The sequence below is a fragment of the Salvelinus alpinus genome, chromosome 16 (assembly GCF_045679555.1).
Source record: "Salvelinus alpinus chromosome 16, SLU_Salpinus.1, whole genome shotgun sequence".
In the NCBI taxonomy this organism is placed as follows: domain Eukaryota; kingdom Metazoa; phylum Chordata; class Actinopteri; order Salmoniformes; family Salmonidae; genus Salvelinus; species Salvelinus alpinus.
The window spans coordinates 33,995,567-34,022,268 of NC_092101.1; the positions used below are offsets into that span (position 1 = coordinate 33,995,567).

Sequence of the window (26,702 nt, forward strand, 5' to 3'; positions counted from 1 at the left end):
AAATGGCTGTTTACGAGTGCACTGTTGAGAGACCATGCAGAGATGGGCCGCCACCACTTCTTAGACCTGATTGAGATATGGTATCTTGAAACCTGTAGGTCATGAAGGTCAACACCACCCATGTGCTCATTGTATCAGTTGATCCATTTTGGTTGTGGGACTCTGTCAAAGGCACGTCGCTCCTTGTTCCATCTCTTGACAGAGGTCTCACTGTATTTCTCCTCCATGTTCCATCTCTTGACAGAGGTCTCACTGTATTTCTCCTCCTTGTTCCATCTCTTGACAGAGGTCTCACTGTATTTCTCCTCCATGTTCCATCTCTTGACAGAGGTCTCACTGTATTTCTCCTCCATGTTCCATCTCTTGACAGAGGTCTCACTGTATTTCTCCTCCTTGTTCCATCTCTTCACAGAGGTCTCACTGTATTTCTCCTCCATGTTCCATCTCTTGACAGAGGTCTCACTGTATTTCTCCTCCTTGTTCCATCTCTTGACAGAGGTCTCACTGTATTTCTCCTCCATGTTCCATCTCTTGACAGAGGTCTCACTGTATTTCTCCTCCTTGTTCCATCTCTTGACAGAGGTCTCACTGTATTTCTCCTCCATGTTCCATCTCTTGACAGAGGTCTCACTGTATTTCTCCTCCTTGTTCCATCTCTTGACAGAGGTCTCACTGTATTTCTCCTCCATGTTCCATCTCTTGACAGAGGTCTCACTGTATTTCTCCTCCATGTTCCATCTCTTGACAGAGGTCTCACTGTATTTCTCCTCCATGTTTGTTGCCACTGTGTGACGACCCTCCCACTCTGTCTGCCGTATTCTTTCTCTTTGCTCTTGTATTCCTTATTAGGATGCCGGTGGGCAGAGCCAGGAGGGTCAGCAGCGACATGGGACACACCTGGGCCCGGGTGTGTCCCAGGATAAATACACCACTTCCCCATTCATGGAGGAGACTCTCTCCATGCAGACACCTTCATAGATTTTGTTGTGGTGTTTTTGTGGCCTTTTTGTTTGTTTGCTTTGGCACCTTTCAACACCCCGCATTATCACATTTATACATGCATGCAAACACTCACTTACATTACTGATTACACACAACATTGTTAATTGTATTTAGTTTGCTACTGTATATAATATAATATATATTTTGTATATTTTGTTATTCCTTGTCTCCACGTTGTCTCCCTTTTGTTACGAACTTTGAGCCGGTTCGTATACTGTGACAGCAACTTGTCTCCTTGGGTCAGAACCTCAGAGGTTCCCAGGGGTAACCTGGGAAGTCCTTCTGTGGCTTGAATGGGACATCAAACAGACGATTTTGCCTCATCGCTCCAGAGCTCCCATATCCTCTTTTTGTCATTTCATCAAGGAGTGCAAGCGAAGTGAAGAGGTTGTCATGAAGGAACTTGCAACCTTGAGGCGCCTGAGATTGCTCTGCAACACCAGTAACAACTCTGGGTCCCTGACCCAATCCAGTCTCAGGGAGGAGTGTGTGGGATCCACCATATGGCTCCATGTGATACATGTAACCACTGGGTGAGGCAAGGCTCCATAGCTTGTAACCAAAACGGATTGGTTTACCTCTAATGTATTGCTTACATCCATGTCGGCCATAGTATCGGATCATGCTCTCATCCACTGACAGCCATTCCTGAAATGGCATGACTTTGTATGACTGATTGAGCTCGGAGAAGATGAACCTTAAAAAATGGGTCATCAGTGATCTTTGTGTTGTCAACCACATGAACTGAGGCCATTATTTAATCAAAGCGATTTATCCGCATTGAATCTGAAATGCTTTCATTGTGTACATCACTGTCAAGTGACCAGTACATGTGTCTTCTAGGAACAGAGCTGTACCCAGATATGATAAGGATCCCATAGAATGTAAGGAGCTCATCCATACTCAGATACAGTTGCTTGTCCTTGGTCTGGGTGGAGTAGAGACATTTCAATGGTGATCTCTCTTAGGGTGGGTGGATACATTAGTAGGACAACATCCATTGGGTTGGGGCAGCTTTGTTTGACACATTCTGCAGCATTTGGGCTGTATACAATGTGTTTTGGAATCACAGCGGTGGCAGGCCTCTTCGATCGTTTGAACACTCAATCTTTATTTTTGACCACTTGCAGCTTTACCCTTGGCTCTTCTGACTGGACCCTCTGACGAGTAGAGGCCGTTGGCTCTTCATTATGAACGGTGGGGGAGGGAGGGGGGGGGGGGGGGGGGGGGGGGGGGGGGGGGGGTGGGGGGGGGGTGGTGGTGAGGGGTAGGTCATCATCACCGATAACGTTGTTCCTGTCATGATCTGTTTGCATAGGTTCAGCATATGCATTCAACAGCCTGGCTGGAAAATGGCCTGTCTCCCCTTCATAGTCCATATCTGACCCATCGCTATCACAATCACGGAGGACAGCATCTTTCTCATTTTGAGGGATAACTGCAATATTGCATGCCTTGTCTGGGCCTAGATCACCTAGATCTAAAATATCCAGAACTTGACTCAAAGTAAAACTAAAAGAAAGAACAGAGTAGAAAGTTAGGTAGAACAAGAGCTATGTATGTGTATAAGTATATGTATACCTAGATGCACTGTGTTATCTCGCCGGTCACTATTGTTGCCGTCAACATGTTTACTCATTCTATGACCACACTGAACAAAGTTGAGTAATTGCAAATGCATATATCAATACTAGACACCTTAAAGATGATGTGTACCAAAAATCTTTGTCCTAACTTTATGTTAACATACTTTACTAACCTTCTGTTTGGGAGCTTTGATGTAGCCATCCTCTTCTCATGGTGCAACCAGGAAGTAAACAGCTCTGGTCATGTGAAAATGTACACTAAACATGTGACATTGCACATATTTCATTGAGACCCTCTTTTATTTCAATATTTCCTGGAAATGCATTGATATATCATTCAGTAACATTTTTAGAGCCTTACAACTGAAAACGTTTTTTACGGTCACTATTGCGACTGATGGGATTAAATAGGTTAAGAAGAAGACGACAGTTGCTGCAAGTCTGTGCATGACCAAGACGGCACTAGCACTAGCGGCAGGCAGGCTCTCTCTGCTGCTGTGAAATATGCACCCCCCCTCCCCCACTTCTAGCAAAGTGACAGCTCCCCCTGAATAACCCTTCCTTCCTCCTCGATGAGGAATCCAGCTCGGCATGGCTTCTGCCTTAAAAGAATAAGCTCTTCTCATTTCATTTTTCACTTCCTCCCTCTCCATCCTCAGTTTTCTGCTCTCTCTTATGTTCACAGATGATTCAGATAGGAAAGGTGGAAGATTTATTTGAGAATATCCAGGACTTTGATTACAGAATGCTGTACCTTTGGTAGTCAGTGATAGATTTAGATTTGACAAGGAATAAGATTAAATATGTACTTGATATAATCATTATTACTGTTGCATTTGTGTCTCACAATCATCAAGACGGAATATTCCAGTTTCAATTTAGTTAAAATTGGTATGTGCATCATTAAATCACACTTAGATTACTTGGGTCATTACGTCTGTGCTGGATGCGTCATTACGTTTAAATCAGTCGTACCATTAAATATAAATTTCTCGCCTTACACTCTTTTAATTGTGTGTCTTGTCAAGCCTGCCGCATGATCAATCAAATCAAAGTGGGTGAAGTCATAATTATTAAGGTAAAATGTCTTGCTCCTGAAGGAGGTACTGCCTCAGTGACCCTCGCTGATTACCACTACAGGGCACATATTCATAATGTGCTTCAGAGTAGGAGTGCTGATCTAAGATCAGGTTGGACACTACAGGGCACATATTCATAATGTGCTTCAGAGTAGGAGTGCTGATCTAAGATCAGGTTGGACTTTTCTGAGCATAATGGAATAAGATTACATGGACAGGGGGGACCTGAATCTAGATCAGCACACATACTCTGACTTGCTTTATGAATACAAACCCAGATGCCTTCCAGTGAGAGAAGAAGCAGCTTCCAAGCAGGAATGAATCTCACTTCCGATATGACTGACCGTTGTCTGACTTTGAAAAGGACAGAATGGCCTATAGGGCTCTCGTCAAAAGTAGTGAAGTACGGTATATACAGTTGAAGTCGGAAGTTTACATACACCTTAGCCAAATACATTTAAACTCAGCTTTTCACAATTTCTGAAAATGCCCTGTCTTAGGTCAGTTATGATCACCACTTTATTTTAAGAATGTGAAATGTCAGAATAATAGTAGAGACATTGATTTATTTAAGCTTTTATTTCTTTCATCACATTCCCAGTGGGTCAGAAGTTTACATACACTCAATTAGTATTTGGTACCATTGCCTTTAAATTGTTTAACTTGGGTAAAATATTTTGGGTAGCCTTCCACAAGCTTCCCACAATAAGTTGGGTCAATTTTGACTCATTCCTCCTGACAGAGCTGGTGTATCTGAGTCGGGTTTGTAGGCCTCCTTGCTTGCGCACGCTTTTTCAGTTCTGCCAACAGATTTTCTATAGGATTGAGGTCAGGGCTTTGTGATGGCCACTCTAATACCTTGACTTTGTTGTCCTTAAGCCATTTTGCCACAACTTTGGAAGTATGCTTGGGGTCATTGTCCATTTGGAAGACCCATTTTAACTTCCTGACTGATGTCTTGAGATGTTGATTCATACATACATAATTTTCCTCCCTCATGATGCAATCTATTTTGTGAAGTGCACCAGTCCCTTCTGCAGCAAAGCACCCCCACAACATGATGCTGCCACCCCCGTGCTTCACAGTTGGGATGGTGTTCTTCGGCTTGCAAGCGTCCCCCTTTTTCCTCCAAACATAACGATGGTCATTTTGGCCAAACAGTTCTATTTTTGTTTAATCAGACCAGAGTACAATTCTCAAAAAAGTACGATCTTTGTCCCCATGTGCAGTTGCAAACCGTAGTCTGGCTTTTTTATGGCGGTTTTGGAGCAGTGGCTACTCCCTTGCTGTGCGGCCTTTCAGGTTATGTCTATATAGGACTCGTTTTACTGTGGATATAGATACTTTTGTATCTGTTTCCTCCAGCATCTTCACAGGGTCCTTTGCTGTTGTTCTGGGATTGATTTGCACTTTTCACACCAAAGTACGTTTATCTCTGGGAGACAGAACGCGTCTCCTTCCTGAGCGGTATGACGGCTGCGTGGTCGCATGGTGTTTATACTTGCGTACTATTGTTTGTACAGATGAACGTGGTACCTTCAGGCATTTGGAAATTGCTCCCAAGAATGAATCAGACTTGTTGAGGTCTACAATTTTTTTCTGAGGTCTTGGCTGATTTCTTTTGATTTTCCCATGATGTCAAGCAAAGAGGCACTGAGTTTGAAGGTAGGCCTTGAAATACATCCACAGGTACACCTCCAATTGACTAATGATGTCAATTAGCCTATCAGAAGCTTCAAATACCTTGGCATTATTTTCTGGAATTTTCCAAGCTGTTTAATGTCACAGTCACCATAGTGTATGTAAACTTCTGAACCACTGGAATTGTGATACAGTGAATTATAAGTGAAATAATCTGCCTGTAAACAAATGTTGAAAAATTACTTGTGTCATGCACAAAGTATATGTCCTAACCAACTTGCCAAAACTATAGTTTGTTAACAAGAAATTTGTGGAGTGGTTGAAAAATGAGTTTTAATGACTCCAACCTCAGTGTATGTAAACTTCCGACTTCAACTGTAGGGAATAGAGTGCCATTTGGGATACACCCTATATATGCTGATACCACCTTTAATATTGACAATGTTTCGATCGGTATCAGATCTTTTATTTTTGTTGTATTTTCTTAGGATACAACTGAATGCATTTTCAAAGGCTGCTTGCTTGTTAGACAGATCTGAATCGTTAAACGTTGGATACATCACTTGGAAGTGTTCTAGTGTTCATTGTCTATCTTTCTTCCTTGTTACAGACTTGTTGTCAATTAAAGTTGAGTGCTGCTGCAGTGATGTTTGTAAAGAGGCTTTAACAGCTCACATTTCACATAGGCTGATGTGTGTTTCAATGAAAACTAGCTCAATTATGGAAATGAAATTTGTTGAATCATTGTCTTTATTTATTAATTTCCTTTCTTGAAAAGCTAAAGATTTACTGTGCTGCACAAAGATGTCGAAAAATCTTTATTCATATCACTGTATGAATAAGGTATTCATACATACTGTATGCATATCAGACAAGACTATGTTGTATATATGGCTATGATGACAGGCTCAGCATGATGGCATGATCATCATTTCAAAGGATACCTACAGGTCCGGTACACAGAGACCCCGTAGTAGTCATTTACATAGCTTGCTGAGGGCCAGAAAAAGGCATGTCTATAGACAGAGTGCTTCTTGAACAGATATTTTGTGTGGGTTGTACCTTGGAAGACTCATCTGTAGAAGTCTAAATAGCTGGTTGAGGGACACCAGATGGCATGTCTGGCTATAGACAGAGCTCTTCTATGGAGATGTTGGGTGGTTTGTACCCTGGATGGTAGTGATGTAAGTGCTAGCCTATTCTCCTGGCGTCTCCAGTCTGGGACCGGGGCCCTGGTTCTGCCCTGTGATGAATATTAACACTCTCCTCTGGTGACTGTTGCCTCCGGGGACCGCTTGCTCACTCTCTCTCTCGCTAGGCAGCGTCTTTAGCTCAAATTAATCTGCAGTGTGGCACGGATGATTGTGTGTCATCCCCCCGGCTCCCTCCTTCCCAGCCCGCCACACTCCAAGGCCTAATTCAGACGAGCCGTTGCCATTTTGTGCCCTGTCATGCTGAACCACTAAACCGTTTCCCCATCTGCTCGCTCAGTGCATCGAGATGGGGATCAAACCAACAAGGAGAGAGATTTCACATGGACAGAGACTGCCACCCCAGTTAATGAAAACAACCAGGAATGTTAACGCTGGGTCTTTATTGTGCGCAAAAAAAAATGCCCAGAGGTGGAACTAAAATACTGTGGACATGCAGCAGAAGGAGACTATTAAGACATGCAGATTGGGGTGCTTTTACATATCGTCTTGTATGAGTTTAATGGTGAATGGACTAGTATACTGTTTGTTACCTGGATGATTACCAATGGGGATTGGCTGCTATGTTCATTGATCATAATATTTAAGGTAAATGATATCCACCAAATGAAAGTCAGTTTAGTATCTTCATATTTTAATAACCAAAATCTCTTACAAAAGACAGCATTTTCCAGTTTTACATATTGAAAGGCATAAGTGGAATTTGATTTGATTTGAATAATTTGAGTCAGACTTTGATCATCTTAAACAACCTTTGATCAATCACTCTTATGATGTTAAAACCCGAAAGGCTTTCATTTAATACGTTCAGTGTTTTACATTGGAAGGGAATTTAGTCTATTTGTTCACTGTCAAATGTTGTTTATTGTTATCATCAGTATATTTCTCCTTGTTCGAGTGGAGTCTACTGAGTAAATGTATAAACTGTGCTATACAGTACATACAGTATGTGCGTTATGCCGTTACAATTAAAGATTCAAATAACTTCAACAGCAAACATGAGTCATTAACTTTAGACTCCCTGTCTCTCCCTGATGTCTCTGGCTGCGTCTACGTAGTGCACTACTTCTGACAAGAGCCCTATGATCTATATAGGGGATAGGATGCCATTTCAGACATAGCCATTACATGTGGGTTTTCATCCTGCTGTGATTGAATTAGCTCTTGAGAAATCAGTCCCTTTGGGGTAGTGTAACTTTTTTTTTTTTTACACAAAATTGTAACATTTTGTCATGAAGAGCACAAGTTCAGCTTACTAATTGTCAATAGTCTAGGTGATGTGGGAAAGGCGGAGTCAGGCGCAGGACACAGAGATGAGTAATAATCATAACTTTACTCAATAAACAATCTTCTGGAACAAAATTCCAGAGCACATAAACGAGACAACTTGACAACAATAAACACGCACAAAACCATGATGGAACCAGAGGGTTAAATAGGGAATAAATTATAACGTAATGGAAACCAGGTGTGTACAATCAAGACCAAACAAAAGGAAAAAGAAATGTAGATCGGTGGAGACTAGAAAGCCGGTGACGTCGACCGCCGAACGCCGCCCGAACAAGGAGAGGCACCAACTTCGGCGGAAGTCGTGACAATAATAAACATGTTTCCACATCTCCCATCTTATTACGTTTACAATATAGTAACATGGTTGACTGTAAAAGGGTTTAAATTTCATCTTAAATCATACATAAATCCCCTTGTGGAATAAATCAGCCATAAATCCCCCTAAAATTTGAAATTGTTAAAACATTTCTAGCCTGTCTATGTGTAACAGGGTTGACGTGTTATGCTCGACCCACTCAGTCTTTCACCACAAAACACAAGAAAATAGCCAAAAAGAGTAGAACCAGCTCACCTGCTTTTACACTATTAATGTTTCTTTAGAAATTGTTTTTTTTTTACAGTTTTTACCAATTGTTAGCACACGTTTGCTGAAAATACATCTTAGTTATTCAAAACTCTGAACAAACAACACTTAGCCAATTTCCCCAAACCCCACAGACATCTTGCAAAATGAAACACAGCAATCAAAATCGTGTACTCCCTGCTCAACATGAAACTCTGCTTACAAATGAGACACACACACATCAAATTAATCTAATTTAATGACAACCGAGATCACACCAATGTGACATTTTCAAAACACTACTATCAGAACCTATTTCAGTGTAAAGATTTTGATGTTATGCTGTATATTGTTTGTAAAGGAACACAAATGCAAAAATTAATGTTTTATATTTCATGATGATGTCAAACAACATACTGTAAGCACGTATACAGTAAAAATGCAAACATACAGTAAACATATTTTGCATATGCAAAGGAAGAGGAATAGGCCTAATTGTACTACTGTACTGTATGTTCCATCAATTGTACGGAATTGATAAAGAAACTATCAAAATAGAGTGAAATCAAAATCATAAGTCAAGAAACAAATACTCCATTGCGAAAACAAAATCAGACATGTCTGTGGTATGGGTTCGGCCACAGATTTTCATCAACATCACAGGCGATATTCTCCTTGGCCAGACAGTGGGGGAAATATCTTCAGGCATGACGCATCCACCCCTGACTGGACTCTGCTAGGATGTCACCACAGGCCTCCTCCATTGCCTGGAGAAGGGCCATATATTCATGGCTTTTGCGATCATACACCTTCCACCGCCATGCTGAAAACAACTCCTCAATGGGGCTGAGAAATGGGGAATATGGTGGGAGATGAATTGTAAACCTGGGATGGTCATGGAGCCAGTTGCGGACCTGAGCAGCCCGATAGAAACTCACGTTGTCCCAAATTAGAACATACATTTGCTGCTCAGGATTACCTGGCCCTCTCTGCTCTGGCTGAAAAAGATTGTCATGTAAGGTGTTCAGGAAATGAAGGAGATGGGCAGTGTTGGATGGTCCAAGAGTGGCATGGCGGTGGAGGACCACATTGAGGCTCATAGTTGCGCACATGGTGGCATTTCCATCGCGCTGTCTGGGTACCTCAATAATGGTGTGTTGACCAATGATATTCCATCCTCTCCTCCTCGTCTTCGCTAAATTGAATCCAGCCTCATCTATGAATATGACTTTCTGGGGGATGGGACTTGCATCCAACTGCATGATTCTCTGAAATGAAAGTAAATATTTAAATTGCTGTATAGTAAAGTTCACTGGCAACATCAATGAGTCTCTAATGTTTAAAGAGTGTAATACTAGTACAATACTTATTTGTACATATTCGTACCGTTTATCCTTCACTTTAGGAATTCCTTTCAAATGGGACTCTGTAGATTTGCTTCAACTTAAGGATGTGGGCTGTGGTTGATAAACTCACTCTGATGTTATGGAAGATGGCAGGGTTTTCAATCATCTGTTGTTGGATTTCCCGCAGTCTTATGGCATTATGTTCAACTACCATTTGCACAATGGCAGCCTCCTATTCTTCTGTAAATATATATGTTCTACCACCACGTGGTGGTCGTCTTTCAGTTCTAAAAAAACAAAATAGCATACAGTACAGTATACACTACAGTAATACAGTATAGAAGATAAACATGTTGCAAAGTAGTATAGCTCCCAATTTCATACAAACAGTAATACATTTAACATTTACTTTGTTTCCCCTTACAGTATGTATTGGAATCTACAGTCTTTACTGTGCTTTATGTTATACTACTTACTGTCAAGTAGTAAAAGTAGTAGATAGGTCCAATGTCTGCAGTACATACCTATTCTCATTTGGGAACGTCCGGATGATGGATGCTACGGTGAAGCGGCTCAGATTGGGCTGCACTCTCTGCTCAGCCTCTCTCAAGATCAAACCATGGTTGACCACATGGTCCAACACAGTCGCCCGAATTTCATCAGAGATTACTCTCCTTGTTATTGGTCTTCCTTAATCTCTACCTCTACCCCCACCTCCACCTCTACCTCCACCTCTACCCCAATCTCCACCCCCACCTCCACCTCTACCTCAACCTCTACCCCCACCTCCACCCCCAGCTTCACCTCTACCTCTACCTCAACCTCCTCCCCCACCTCCACCCACAGCTTCACCTCTACCTTCACTTCTACCCCCACCTCCACCTCTACCTCTACCCCCACCTCTACCTCCACCTCTACCCCCACCTCTACCTCTACCCCCACCTCTACCTCTACCCCCACCTCCACCTCTACCCCCACCTCCACCTCTACCTCCACCTCTACCCCCACCTCCACCTCTACCTCAACCTCCACCTCTACCTCCATCTCCACCCCCACCTCTACCCCAACCTCTACCTCAACCTCCATCTCCACCTCACCTCCACCTCTACCTCTCTCTCCACGTCTACTTCAACCTCCACTTCTACTCCCACCTCCACCTCTACCCCCACCTCCACCTCTACCTCTACCTCAACCTTCACCTCTACCCCCACCTACACCTCCACCTCTACCTCTATCTCGCTCTGCCAAGTTAGCTTCCCATTGCTCACCAAACACAGGAGTACTAACCTGTGGCCTTTTTATCCATACCAAAGGTCTGATTGCGAACTGAACATTTATACAATTAGTGTTTGTAAAGAGTGAACATAATCAATTAATAATTTAGCGTAGCTTCGAGAACAGTCTTGCTTCTCATTTGAGATTTTAGTTATGAATATTGTGCCAAAGGTAGAAAATTGTGTGTTGTGTTTTGCCAAATGTTTGTTGTAGAATTGCAATCTGAGTGTAAAGCAAAACATGGGCCAGTAGTATTGCAGATCTGGTGTCTGGTTATGCTAAATGAGTTACAGGTTTGGGTCATTGTGCCTCATGGGCCAGTTGTATTGCAGATCTGGTGTCTGGTTCTGCTAAATGAGTTACAGGTTTGGGTCATTCTGCCTCATGGGCCAGTTGTATTGCAGATCTGGTGTCTGGTTCTGCTAAATGAGTTACAGGTTTGGGTCATTGTGCCTCATGGGCCAGTAGTACTGCAGATCTGGTGTCTGGTTCTGCTAAATGAGTTACAGGTTTGGGTCATTGTGCCTCATGGGCCAGTAGTATTGCAGATCTGGTGTCTGGTTCTGCTAAATGAGTTACAGGTTTGGGTCATTGTGCCTCATGTGCCAGTAGTACTGCAGATCTGGTGTCTGGTTCTGCTAAATGAGTTACAGGTTTGGGTCATTGTGCCTCATGGGCCAGTAGTACTGCAGATCTGGTGTCTGGTTCTGCTAAATGAGTTACAGGTTTGGGTCATTGTGCCTCATGGGCCAGTAGTATTGCAGATCTGGTGTCTGGTTCTGCTAAATGAGTTACAGGTTTGGGTCATTGTGCCTCATGGGCCAGTAGTATTGCAGATCTGGTGTCTGGTTCTGCTAAATGAGTTACAGGTTTGGGTCATTGTGCCTCATGGGCCAGTAGTATTGCAGATTTGGTGTCTGGTTCTGCTAAATGAGTTACAGGTTTGGGTCATTGTGCCTCATGGGCCAGTAGTATTGCAGATCTGGTGTCTGGTTCTGCTAAATGAGTTACAGGTTTGGGTCATTGTGCCTCATGGGCCAGTAGTACTGCAGATCTGGTGTCTGGTTCTGCTAAATGAGTTACAGGTTTGGGTCATTGTGCCTCATGGGCCAGTAGTATTGCAGATCTGGTGTCTGGTTCTGCTAAATGAGTTACAGGTTTGGGTCATTGTGCCTCATGGGCCAGTAGTACTGCAGATCTGGTGTCTGGTTCTGCTAAATGAGTTACAGGTTTGGGTCATTGTGCCTCATGGGCCAGTAGTATTGCAGATCTGGTGTCTGGTTCTGCTAAATGAGTTACAGGTTTGGGTCATTGTGCCTCATGGGCCAGTAGTATTGCAGATCTGGTGTCTGGTTCTGCTAAATGAGTTACAGGTTTGGGTCATTGTGCCTCATGGGCCAGTAGTATTGCAGATCTGGTGTCTGGTTCTGCTAAATGAGTTACAGGTTTGGGTCATTGTGCCTCATGGGCCAGTAGTATTGCAGATTTGGTGTCTGGTTCTGCTAAATGAGTTACAGGTTTGGGTCATTGTGCCTCATGGGCCAGTAGTATTGCAGATTTGGTGTCTGGTTCTGCTAAATGAGTTACAGGTTTGGGTCATTGTGCCTCATGGGCCAGTAGTATTGCAGATTTGGTGTCTGGTTCTGCTAAATGAGTTACAGGTTTGGGTCATTGTGCCTCATGGGCCAGTAGTATTGCAGATTTGGTGTCTGGTTCTGCTAAATGAGTTACAGGTTTGGGTCATTGTGCCTCATGGGCCAGTAGTATTGCAGATTTGGTGTCTGGTTCTGCTAAATGAGTTACAGGTTTGGGTCATTGTGCCTCATGTGCCAGTAGTATTGCAGATCTGGTGTCTGGTTCTACTAAATGAGTTACAGGTTTGGGTCATTGTGCCTCAGTTTTAGTGTGTAAACAGTTGGGAAAAACTGTAAAAAGTATAGTTTCACCATATTAAAACAAGAGTTCAGTTCATGTTACAGAGTTCACCATAAAATGAGGGTTGACCTTAACATTTTTTGTTTGTTAAAATTAATCGCTAAGCACATTAAATGAATAATAATCTTCAAAAATGACTTTGTCAAAGCAAAAAAAGAACTAGGGCTTCACAGTGAGTGTGAAAACTTGGAGACATTAAGTTAAATGGGATACAATCTTACTAGAAATCACAGAGGAAGCACAGAGGGACATCAAAATGCAGAATTTTTGCACTTTAGCAAGCCTTAATTCATATCAAAAAAGATGTCCTATGGGGGTAATGTATTGTATGTATTGTATGCAATTTATAAACCATGTATGTGGTGCTGCCTACAGATTTTAAGTTGAGCCAGTTTGCTACAGCAGGAAAATAATCCTGCAGCAACAGAAATGCAAATGATTATGTGGATTATAATTCATGGGCATTTTTGTAGAGGTTGATAGATCAAGTATAACATTTAAAAGTGGAAATTACTAACTTCAGAAGCCTTTTTTAAAACTCAAATACACTGCAAGTTTTAAATATGCTGCATTGCAGGAAAGTTCTCCTGCAACAGGGTGACCAAATTAAGATCCTACATCAGTATTCAGATAGCAGGAAATTACACCGTAGGAAGATATCATCCCCTTTGAAAAGTGTGAAACAGGTTGACAGTGGTTGATGAGGGCATCTCATTTGAATCGTGACCTAGTTAGCTGTCGGCATGCAATGGGAGATAAGTGTGTGTGTGTGTGTGCGTGTGCGTGTGCATGTGTGTGTGTGTGTGTGTTGATAGAAGTTGGGGACTAAAGCGGATCATAATCCCCTATAAATTGTACAGGTTTCATGTCTTTAATTGAGAGACCAGTGAGCCGTCAAGCAACTCCCACCCACCACTCATTATTTTATTAAATCAATACATTAACAACTAAGTTGAGAAACCAGCACCTCTTCTCCTCTGTTGCTATACTGACAGCCGTAATCTCATCTCTTGGCACATTTTGAAACTAAGGTTTGAAGGCATCAACTGCGAAAGCTGCGGCTGATTGCCAGAGAAGGAGTGTGTTCTCTGCATAAGAACCGTGACCTGTACACAAACACAAAATCACAGTTTTTCTCAATTGCGTACAAGTCCAAAAGACACAGAACTTTTGCATAACATAAATGCGTTTTCAAAATGTTGTTGCCTTCTCAAAAGATAAATCCATTTATCAAAACTATATTATACCTTCAAAATTGCAAATACATTTATCAAAAGAACACAACTGCCTGCAAAAAGATTAACGCAACCATACTTCAGGTTTCAAGTTTTAATGTCACGTGCACAAATACAGTGAAATGTCTTTCTTACAGCTCTAAACCCAACAACGCAGTAATCAATATCAATGTAGCACTAAAAATAACATAAGGTAGAAAGAAAACAAACAAGAAATAAAAAGAAGAAATAAAAAGAACAGGAGAAGTAAGTAAGCATACTATATACAGGGTCAGTTCAATACCATATCTCCAACGTGCAGGGATACTGGAGTGATAGAGGTAGATATGTATAGGGGTAAGGTGACAGGGATACTGGAGTGATAGAGGTAGATATGTATAGGGGTAAGGTGACAGGGATACTGGAGTGATAGAGGTAGATATGTATAGGGGTAAGGTGACAGGGATACTGGAGTGATAGAGGTAGATATGTATAGGGGTAAGGTGACAGGGATACTGGAGTGATAGAGGTAGATATGTATAGGGGTAAGGTGACAGGGATACTGGAGTGATAGAGGTAGATATGTATAGGGGTAAGGTGACAGGGATACTGGAGTGATAGAGGTAGATATGTATAGGGGTAAGGTGACAGGGATACTGGAGTGATAGAGGTAGATATGTATAGGGGTAAGGTGACAGGGATACTGGAGTGATAGAGGTAGACATGTATAGGGGTAAGGTGACAGGGATACTGGAGTGATAGAGGTAGATATGTATAGGGGTAAGGTGACAGGGATACTGGAGTGATAGAGGTAGATATGTATAGGGGTAAGATGACAGGGATACTGGAGTGATAGAGGTAGATATGTATAGGGGTAAGGTGACAGGGATACTGGAGTGATAGAGGTAGATATGTATAGGGGTAAGGTGACAGGGATACTGGAGTGATAGAGGTAGACATGTATAGGGGTAAGGTGACAGGGATACTGGAGTGATAGAGGTAGACATGTATAGGGGTAAGGTGACAGGGATACTGGAGTGATAGAGGTAGATATGTATAGGGGTAAGGTGACAGGGATACTGGAGTGATAGAGGTAGATATGTATAGGGGTAAGGTGACAGGGATACTGGAGTGATAGAGGTAGATATGTATAGGGGTAAGATGACAGGGATACTGGAGTGATAGAGGTAGATATGTATAGGGGTAAGGTGACAGGGATACTGGAGTGATAGAGGTAGACATGTATAGGGGTAAGGTGACAGGGATACTGGAGTGATAGAGGTAGATATGTATAGGGGTAAGGTGACAGGGATACTGGAGTGATAGAGGTAGATATGTATAGGGGTAAGATGACAGGGATACTGGAGTGATAGAGGTAGATATGTATAGGGGTAAGGTGACAGGGATACTGGAGTGATAGAGGTAGACATGTATAGGGGTAAGGTGACAGGGATACTGGAGTGATAGAGGTAGATATGTATAGGGGTAAGGTGACAGGGATACTGGAGTGATAGAGGTAGACATGTATAGGGGTAAGGTGACAGGGATACTGGAGTGATAGAGGTAGACATGTATAGGGGTAAGGTGACAGGGATACTGGAGTGATAGAGGTAGACATGTATAGGGGTAAGGTGACAGGGATACTGGAGTGATAGAGGTAGACATGTATAGGGGTAAGGTGACAGGGATACTGGAGTGATAGAGGTAGACATGTATAGGGGTAAGGTGACAGGGATACTGGAGTGATAGAGGTAGATATGTATAGGGGTAAGGTGACAGGGATACTGGAGTGATAGAGGTAGATATGTATAGCGGTAAGGTGACAGGGATACTGGAGTGATAGAGGTAGATATGTATAGGGGTAAGGTGACAGGGATACTGGAGTGATAGAGGTAGATATGTATAGGGGTAAGGTGACAGGGATACTGGAGTGATAGAGGTAGATATGTATAGGGGTAAGGTGACAGGGATACTGGAGTGATAGAGGTAGACATGTATAGGGGTAAGGTGACAGGGATACTGGAGTGATAGAGGTAGATATGTATAGGGGTAAGGTGACAGGGATACTGGAGTGATAGAGGTAGATATGTATAGGGGTAAGGTGACAGGGATACTGGAGTGATAGAGGTAGATATGTATAGGGGTAAGGTGACAGGGATACTGGAGTGATAGAGGTAGATATGTATAGGGGTAAGGTGACAGGGATACTGGAGTGATAGAGGTAGATATGTATAGGGGTAAGGTGACAGGGATACTGGAGTGATAGAGGTAGACATGTATAGGGGTAAGGTGACAGGGATACTGGAGTGATAGAGGTAGATATGTATAGGGGTAAGGTGACAGGGATACTGGAGTGATAGAGGTAGATATGTATAGGGGTAAGGTGACAGGGATACTGGAGTGATAGAGGTAGATATGTATAGGGGTAAGGTGACAGGGATACTGGAGTGATAGAGGTAGATATGTATAGGGGTAAGGTGACAGGGATACTGGAGTGATAGAGGTAGATATGTATAGGGGTAAGATGACAGGGATACTGGAGTGATAGAGGTAGATATGTATAGGGGTAAGGTGACAGGGATATTGGAGTGATAGAGGTAGATATGTATAGGGGTAAGGTGACAGGGATACTGGAGTGATAGAGGTAGATATGTATAGGGGTAAGGTGACAGGGATACTGGAGTGATAGAGGTAGATATGTATAGGGGTAAGGTGACAGGGATACTGGAGTGATAGAGGTAGATATGTATAGGGGTAAGGTGACTAGGCATAAGGATAAAAAGAGTAGCCGCAGCGTATATGATTGTTGTATGTGAATGTGTGTGCGTGTGTGTTGAGTCAGTATAAATGTGTGTGAATGTTATGTGTGTGAGCAAATGAAGTGAGTGTGTGTTGGAGTGTCAGTGTGCTTGAGTGTGTAGTGTCCTGTGGGTGTGCATAGAAAATAAAAAAGAAGGGTCAAGTCAGATAGTCCTTGTATCTATTCTGTTAGCTATTTAGCGGTCTTATGGCTTGGGGATAAAGCTGTTCATGAGCCAGTTGGTGTCAGACTTGCAGAAAGAACAGTCTATGGCTTGGGCGGCTGGAGTCTTAGACAATTTTCCGGGCCTTCATTTCACACCGCCTGATATAGAGGTCCTGGATGGCAGGGAGGTTTTTTTCAACCTCCTGAGGGGGAAGAGATGCTGTCTCAGTTGCAGAGGTGTTCAGTCCCAGGGTCCTAAGCTTGGTGACAAGCTTGGAGGGGACAATGGTGTTGAATGAAAGTCTGTGGATCTGTTTGGGCCTCTCAAAGACCAGCCTCTCAAAGACAGATGTAAGTGCTACAGAGCGCTAGTCATTGTGGCAGGAAGCCTTAGAGTTCTTGGAAACAGGAAGGATGGTGGTCAGCTTAAGACAGGTGGGATTTATAGACTGGGACAAGGAGAGGTGTAAAATGACTGTGAATATGCCTGCCCTGAGATAGCCCCCTGGGATACCGCCCGGCCCCACGGCCTTGCGAGTGTTGACCTGTCAGCCTCGGAGAGTGAGATCACCCAGTCCTCTGGGTCAGTGGGGGCCCTGACGCACGGCACGGTGTTGTTATTGTCGAGCCGCACATAAAATTCCTTATCTCTTGAGTCCAAGCGGAAAACACTGTCTACAGTCTTCTAAAAATTCCACTAGTTCAGTACATTTTCTTTTCAGTCACTAAATCATGATAGTCATAATTGGACAATTATCCAAATGTGCAGAATTATGGGCAATTACTCTCCTGTTATTCATATTTCACTTAACAATCTCTTACACATCAAATCAAATATGATTCTTAATAAAAAAAATATAAAAAAATAAGCACATTGTGTGCAGGACTCATTCATCAGTATCATCACAATCCAATTCCATGTGTTCAATACATAGGCTGGTGTGCTCATGGTTTTGTCGACTTTCCATTGGTGCACAGAAACACAATCCACAATAGAAATTAGGAAAGGTGAATACAATGGATAAAGTCAACTGATATGAATGTATAGGCCTCAATCCACACCAAAGTAAAACTCTATAATGGAAGGTCACAATGTCAAAGATGATTACTAAGAGTAACCCAATATGATGTTCTACATCTCTGCATGTCCGCAATACTGTAAGAAATCATAAAAATTGGACAGTACCCATTGCCTAGATCTTACCCTATATTGTACATGGTATGATACTGATGGGGTGATTTTGAATTTTGTTCAGTAGTATTTACTGATTGCCAGAAACAGTGAACACATTTGCACACATTTCTCTTGTGATGAAAAAAAGGTCAATATTCTATGAACAAAACACGTAACAGTGAATGTTGTTATTACTGATGGCATTTGTATCTAAAGTCTTGCTAAAGGTGGTCTAAGATATGCAAGTCAGGTACAAAGGCAAGAGAATGATCAGAAGTTCTGTAAATGTATTTGAGCATTTGATCATTGCTTTTCTTCTATACATAAGTTTCAACACAGATCCAAAAATGGCTTGTACATGAGTGAGAAAAACTGTAAAGCCAGATAGGCCCTGATAACAGCAACATCACTTAAGCCCCCTAGTTCATGGCTGCGTACCGAATGGCACCCTATTCCCTATATAGTAGTGCACTAAATAGGGAATATACTGCCATTTGGGATCCTGATCAGCTCTTTATGCCCTTGCTCATAGAGTGTTCTTGTCACACTTAATTGCGCTGCACATCTTAAGTGGCACCCCAACCAACTTCTGTCTACATTCACAATTGCTTCTCTCACACCCCCATCAAATAGATGGTATTGCTCATTTCCTAAGGGTTTCACTGGCACATTTCCACATTTCCTGGCTTATGCTTGGGAATACAGATCATCTGGTATTTTTATAGTGGGGCCTATTTAAAATCAGTCAATACTCTATGCAGCAACCCAACCCCTATAATCAGTATTGATAAATGTGAATAGGACAAAACCCACTGGGCACAGACATCATTTCAACGTCTAGTTTTGGTTTACATTTGGTTGAGTTGCCAACTAATGTGAATTTAACGTGAAATCAACAACAAAATGTTAACAAATCATTGGATTTAGGTTAAAAGTTAGTTGAAAGATCCATCCTGAGTGGGGACTACATTGCAGTGCTGAGGCGCCACTACAGCCTCGGGTTTGATCCCAGGCTGTGTCACAGCTGGCCGTGACCATGAGCCCCATGAGGCGGCGCACAATTGGCGGGTTAAGGTTTTGGCCAGGGGGATTTCCTTGGCTCAACGTGCTCTAGCGACTCCTTGTGACGGGCCTGGCGCCTGCAAGCTGACTTTGGTTGTCAGTTGTACAGTGTTTCCTCCAACACATTGGTGCAGCTGGTTAAGCAAGCAGTGTGTCAAGAAGCAGTGCGGCTTGGCAGGTTATGTTTTGTAGGACGCATGGCTCTCGACCTTCGCCTCTCCCGAGTCCTTTGGGAAGTTGCAGCAATGAGACAAGATTGTAACTACCAATTGGATATCATGAAAAAGGGGGTAAAAAATATATTTTTTTTTTAACGACTAAATCCCCTTATGTTGATGGCTTTTTTTTTATATCCAATTAGTTTTCCACGTTGATTCAATGTCATCATAGACTTTTTTTGGGGAAATGATGTGGAAACAACGTTGATTCAACCAGTTTTTGCCAAGTGGGAATTGTGCATAGACACAGCAAAAACCTTATAATAAAATATTATAAGGTCATTTTAAATAATACAATAAAACATTGAGTTGTTAACTGAGCGAGAGTCGTGCGTATTCCCTTCAAATGCTCTTCTGATTGCTAGTTGCACTTCGACTCATGTTCGAACGCCTTCTACACCGTTTTATATTTCTGTGACAATCAGTATGCAATATGACGTCCATTTATGCAAGCTGTTTGGCTCTTGCCTAGATGGAAGGCTGGTATACAGTCTCCATTGTGCAAGCTGTGGGTCTGAGGGGATGTGACCCACTGTGTCTGGCAGGGCCGAGTGGACCAGCAATCTGCTCTTCTCGTAGGTAGTGTGAGCGTGTCTAAGAGCACCGACGGACACGTATAGCTGTGCACAGGGAGAAGATTTGGAAAGAGAGAGAGAAATAATGCTGCTGCGCTAATGACCATTACCACATGACCTGTTTCTGATAATACACACAATACAGTACATCCTCCTAGCCAACAGCCACACTGACCATTACCACACGACCTGTTTCTGATAATACACACAATACAGTACATCCTCCTAGCCAACAGCCACACTGACCATTACCACATGACCTGTTTCTGATAATACACACAATACAGTACATCCTCCTAGCCAACAGCCACACTGACCCGCACCACACACACACACACACACACACACACACAATACAGTACATCCTCCTAGCCAACAGCCACACTGACCCGCACCACACACACACACACACATACAATACAGTACATCCTCCTAGCCAACAGCCACACTGACCCGCAACACACACACACACAATACAGTACATCCTCCTAGCCAACAGCCACACTGACCCGCACCACACACACACACACACACACAATACAGTACATCATCCTGGCCAACAGCCACACTGACCCGCACCACACACACACACACAATACAGTACATCCTCCTAGCCAACAGCCACACTGACCCGCACCACACACACACACACACACAATACAGTACATCCTCCTAGCCAACAGCCACACTGACCCGCACCACACACACACACACACACACACAATACAGTACATCCTCCTAGCCAACAGCCACACTGACCCGCACACACACACACACACACAATACAGTACATCCTCCTAGCCAACAGCCACACTGACCCGCACCACACACACACACACACACACACACAATACAGTACATCCTCCTAGCCAACAGCCACACTGACCTGCACCACACACACACACACACAATACAGTACATCCTCCTAGCCAACAGCCACACTGACCCGCACCACACACACACACACACAATACAGTACATCGTCCTAGCCAACAGCCACACTGACCCGCACCACACACACACACACACACACACAATACAGTACATCCTCCTAGCCAACAGCCACACTGACCCGCACCACACACACACACAATACAGTACATCCTCCTAGCCAACAGCCACACTGACCCGCACCACACACACACACACACAATACAGTACATCCTCCTAGCCAACAGCCACACTGACCCGCACCACACACACACACACACAATACAGTACATCCTCCTAGCCAACAGCCACACTGACCCGCACCACACACACACACACACACAATACAGTACATCCTCCTAGCCAACAGCCACACTGACCCGCACCACACACACACACACACACACACAATACAGTACATCCTCCTAGCCAACAGCCACACTGACCCGCACCACACACACACACACACAATACAGTACATCCTCCTAGCCAACAGGCACACTGACCCGCACCACACACACACACACAATACAGTACATCCTCCTAGCCAAAAGCCACACTGACCCGCACCACACACACACACACACACAATACAGTACATCCTCCTAGCCAACAGCCACACTGACCCGCACCACACACACAAACACACACAATACAGTACATCCTCCTAGCCAACAGCCACACTGACCCGCACCACACACACACACACACACACACACAATACACTACATCCTCCTAGCCAACAGCCACACTGACCCGCACCACACACACACACACACACAATACAGTACATCCTCCTAGCCAACAGCCACACTGACCCGCACCACACACACACACACACAATACACTACATCCTCCTAGCCAACAGCCACACTGACCCGCACCACACACACACACACACAATACAGTACATCCTCCTAGCCAACTGCCACATTGACCCGCACCACACACACACACACACACACACACACACACACACACACACACACACACACACACACACACACACACACACACACACACACACACACACACACACACACACACACACACTCAACATGCCTGTACTTAATCATAGATGTCAGCTGCCAAGTACATTTGTGTTGTGTGTGTGTGTGTGTTCGCGGGGGCCTGCATGTGTGCGGGTGAGAGAGAGAGAGAAAGTGAGAGAAAGTGAGAGAAAGTGAGATAACATGTTCTGTGGTCTGAATTAGGCTTGGTAGGGCAGTGATACATTATGCAGTGCATTGCTACAGTAGAAGTGAATACTTCACATGTAAAGAACCACAACCCAGTCTCTATGTGAATCCACAAGCATAGAAATTGAATGGCAACCACACAATATGGAATATGGGCTTGAAATTGAATATGGGCTTGAAATGCTTTTAGCTTTGAGCCCGAAGCCTGAACCTTCCTACAGTTAGATGCTTTGTACGGTATTTCTATTTTCTATGCCTCATGTCAATTGGCTAACTTACTGTGCTCTACTGCTGAGACTTGACCCTCACATATTATACACCTTTTCATGGCAGGAATATCCCTTTACAAGTCCAGTTTCTCTTTCCAAGGAGTTGACAAACCAATGACCTTGGCTTGGCTGAAATACATTTATTTAATTTGCAAGTACTGACCTCCTCTTTCTAACAGAGAGTAGAGCAACCCAGACCAAAGCATTTCCTTGAACCTCTTTTTGCTCTCACACACACTCTGACCTGCCTGAGGTCAGAGCTCCCATTATGATACAACACCCCACACTCATTAGCATAATTGAAGTGGGTACAAATCACGGTGGAATGCTGCCTGACTAGCGTTCTTGGCCAGGCATCAGTGGGGCACCCATTTCAGAGGCTGCCTGGCCCTGGAGCTGGTAATGATTTAACACGCATGGAGCCCATGAAACTCTGGGCACCAACTCTGGTATGGCTAATTCAGTGCAATTAGAAAATAGTTTTCTTATGGAAGCCCTGATAAAGGACCATAAATAACCCAGTGTTTTCTTCCCTCCTGAAGCCTTTAAAGTCCTGTTGACAGGTTAATGAGTTCTGCTACCTTCTGGTCCTAACCTCTTCATTTCTCTCTCTCTCTTTATGGTTCTCTCTATCTCTGTGTCTGTGTCTGTGTCTCTCTCTCTCTCTCTCTCTCTCTCTCTCTCTCTCTCTCTCTCTCTCTCTCTCTCTCTCTCTCTCTCTCTCTCTCTCTCTCGGTTTAACAGTTTTCTGTCTCTGTCATTTTCTCTCTCTCGAGCTATCCCCAATTTCTACCCTGGCTCTCTGTCCTCTCTCTCTACCCTATCTCTCTCTCTTCTCTACCCTGTCTCTCTATACACACTCTCTATCCTGTCTCTCTATCCCCTGTCTCTACCCTGTCTCTCTATCCTGTCTCTATCCACTCCCTCTACCATGTCTCTCTATCCCCTCTCTCTACCCTGTCTCTGTCCTCTCTCTTTACCTATCTCGCTATCCTCTCTCTCTACCCTGCCTCTCTATCCCCTCTCTATCCCCTCTCTATCCTGTCTCTATCCACTCCCTCAACCCTGTCTCTCTATCCTGTCTCTCTACCCAGTCAATTCAATTCAATTCAAGGGGCTTTATTGGCATGGGAAACATATGTTAACATTGCCAAAGCAAGTGAGGTAGATAATATACAAAAGTGAAATAAACAATAAAAATTAACAGTAGACATTACACATACAGACGTTTCAAAAGAATAAAGACATTACAAATGTCATATTATGTACAGTGGGGAGAACAAGTATTTGATACACTGCCGATTTTGCAGGTTTTCCTACTTACAAAGCATGTAGAGGTCTGTAATTTTTATCATAGGTACACTTCAACTATGAGAGACGGAATCTAAAACAAAAATCCAGAAAATCACATTGTATGATTTTTAAGTAATTAATTTGCATTTTATTGCATGACATAAGTATTTGATACATCAGAAAAGCAGAACTTAATATTTGGTACAGAAACCTTTGTTTGCAATTACAGAGATCATACGTTTCCTGTAGTTCTTGACTAGGTTTGCACACACTGCAGCAGGGATTTTGGCCCACTCCTCCCTACAGATCTTCTCCAGATCCTTCAGGTTTCGGGGCTGTCGCTGGGCAATACGGACTTTCAGCTCCCTCCAAAGATTTTCTATTGGGTTCAGGTCTGGAGACTGGCTAGGCCACTCCAGGACCTTGAGATGCTTCTTACGGAGCCACTCCTTAGTTGCCATGGCTGTGTGCTTCGTGTCGTTGTCATGCTGGAAGACCCAGCCACGACCCATCTTCAATGCTCTTACTGAGGGAAGGAGGTTGTTGGCCAAGATCTCGCGATACATGGCCCCATCCATCCTCCCCTCAATACGGTGCAGTCGTCCTGTCCCCTTTGCAGAAAAGCATCCCCAAAGAATGATGTTTCCACCTCCATGCTTCACGGTTGGGATGGTGTTCTTGGGGTTGTACTCATACTTCTTCTTCCTCCAAACACGGCGAGTGGAGTTAGACCAAAAAGCTCTATTTTTGTCTCATCAGACCACATGACCTTCTCCCATTCCTCCTCTGGATCATCCAGATGGTCATTGGCAAACTTCAGACGGGCCTGGACATGCACTGGCTTAAGCAGGGGGACCTTGCGTGCGCTGCAGGATTTTAATCCATGACGGCGTAGTGTGTTACTAATGGTTTTCTTTGAGACTGTGGTCCCAGCTCTCTTCAGGTCATTGACCAGGTCCTGCCGTGTAGTTCTGGGCTGATCCCTCACTTTCCTCATGATCATTGATGCCCCACGAGGTGAAATCTTGCATGGAGCCCCAGACCGAGGGTGATTGACCGTCATCTTGAACTTCTTCCATTTTCTAATAATTGCGCCAACAGTTGTTTCCTTCTCACCAAGCTGCTTGCCTATTGTCCTGTAGCCCATCCCAGCCTTGTGCAGGTCTACAATTTTATCCCTGATGTCCTTACACAGCTCTCTGGTCTTGGCCATTGTGGAGAGGTTGGAATCTGTTTGATTGAGTGTGTGGACAGGTGTCTTTTATACAGGTAACGAGTTCAAACAGGTGCAGTTAATACAGGTAATGAGTGGAGAACAGGAGGGCTTCTTAAAGAAAAACTAACAGGTCTGTGAGAGCCGGAATTCTTACTGGTTGGTAGGTGATCAAATACTTATGTCATGCAATAAAATGCAAATTAATTATTTAAAAATCATACAGTGTGATTTTCTGGATTTTTGTTTTAGATTCCGTCTCTCACAGTTGAAGTGTACCTATGATAAAAATGACAGACCTCTACATGCTTTGTAAGTAGGAAAACCTGCAAAATCGGCAGTGTATCAAATACTTGTTCTCCCCACTGTATATATACAGTGTTGTAACGATGTACAAATGGTTCAAGTACAGGGAAAATAAATAAGCATAAATATGGGTTGTATTTACAATGGTGTTTGTTCTTCACTGGTTGACCTTTTCTTGTGGCAACAGGTCACAAATCTTGCTGCGGTGATGGCACACTGTGGAATTTCACCCAGTAGATATGGGAGTTTATCAAAATCGGGTTTGTTTTCGAATTCTTTGTGGATCTGTGTAATCTGAGGGAAATATGTGTCTCTAATATGGTCATACATTTGGCAGGAGGTTAGGAAGTGCTGCTCAGTTTCCACCTCATTTTGTGAGCAGTGTGCACATAGCCTGTCTTCTCTTGAGAGCCATGCCTGCCTACGGCGACCTTTCTCAATAGCAAGGCTATGCTCACTCTGTACATAGTCAAAGCTTTCCTTAAGTTTGGGTCAGTCACAGTGGTCAGGTATTCTGCTACTGTGTACTCTCTGTTTAGGGCCAAATAGCATTCTAGTTTGCGCAGTTTTTTTTGTTAATTCTTTTTAATGTGTCAAGTAATTATCTATTTGGTTTCTCATGATTTGCTTGGGTCTAATTGTGCTGCTGTCCTGGGACTCTGTGGGGTGTGTTTGTGTTTGTGAACAGAGCCCCAGGACCAGCTTGCTTAGGGGACTCTTCTCCAGGTTCATCTCTCTGTAGGTGATGGCTTTGTTATGGAAGGTTTGGGAATCGCTTCCTTTTAGGTGGTTGTAGAATTTAACGGCTCTTTTCTGCATTTTGATAATTAGTGGGTATCGGCCTAATTCTGCTCTGCATGCATTATTATTATTATTATACCTCTCTCAAACCCTGTCTCTCTATCCTCTCTCTATCTCTATCCTGTCTCTCTAGCCACTCTCTCTATCCTGTCTCTCTATCCAGTCTCTCTATCCTCTCTCTCTCTACCCTGTCTCTCTGTCCTCTCTCTACCCTCTCTCTCTACCCCGTCTCTCTATCTCCTCTCTCTACCCTGTCTCTCTATCCTCTCTCTCTAACCCTGTCTCTCTATCCTCTCTCTCTAACCCTGTCTCTCTACCCTCTCTCTCTATCTCTATCCTGTCTCTCTAACCCCTCTCTCTACCCTGTCTCTCTATCCTCTCTCTCTATCCCTCTCTCTAGCCTGTCTCTCTATCCCTCTTTCTACCCTGTCTCTCTATCCTCTCTCTACCCTGTCTCTCTATCCTCTCTCTACCCTGTCTCTCTATCCTCTCTCTCTCGCTTTCTCCTCTCGCTCTTTCTCTGTTTCTTCCCTCTCCCTCTCTCTCTTTTTCGGTC

General features: G+C 43.5%; 2 protein-coding genes across 2 annotated transcripts in view; one reads left to right on the forward strand and one right to left on the reverse strand.

Annotated features, from left to right (window-relative positions):
- LOC139541407 (receptor-type tyrosine-protein phosphatase F-like) overlaps positions 1-26,702 on the forward strand; it is a 450,116-nt gene that overhangs the window by 37,391 nt on the left and 386,023 nt on the right. The gene's annotated exons all lie outside the window — the stretch shown is intronic.
- On the reverse strand, positions 135-773 carry LOC139540614 (uncharacterized). Its single transcript, XM_071344429.1, has one exon. It carries the CDS (start codon positions 771-773, stop codon positions 135-137), a length of 639 nt encoding a protein of 212 aa, XP_071200530.1.

Coding starts and splice junctions, on each gene's coding strand:
- LOC139540614 (XM_071344429.1), bottom strand. CDS start 773: ATGGAGGAGAAATACAGTGAGACCTCTGTCAAGAGATGGAACATGGAG.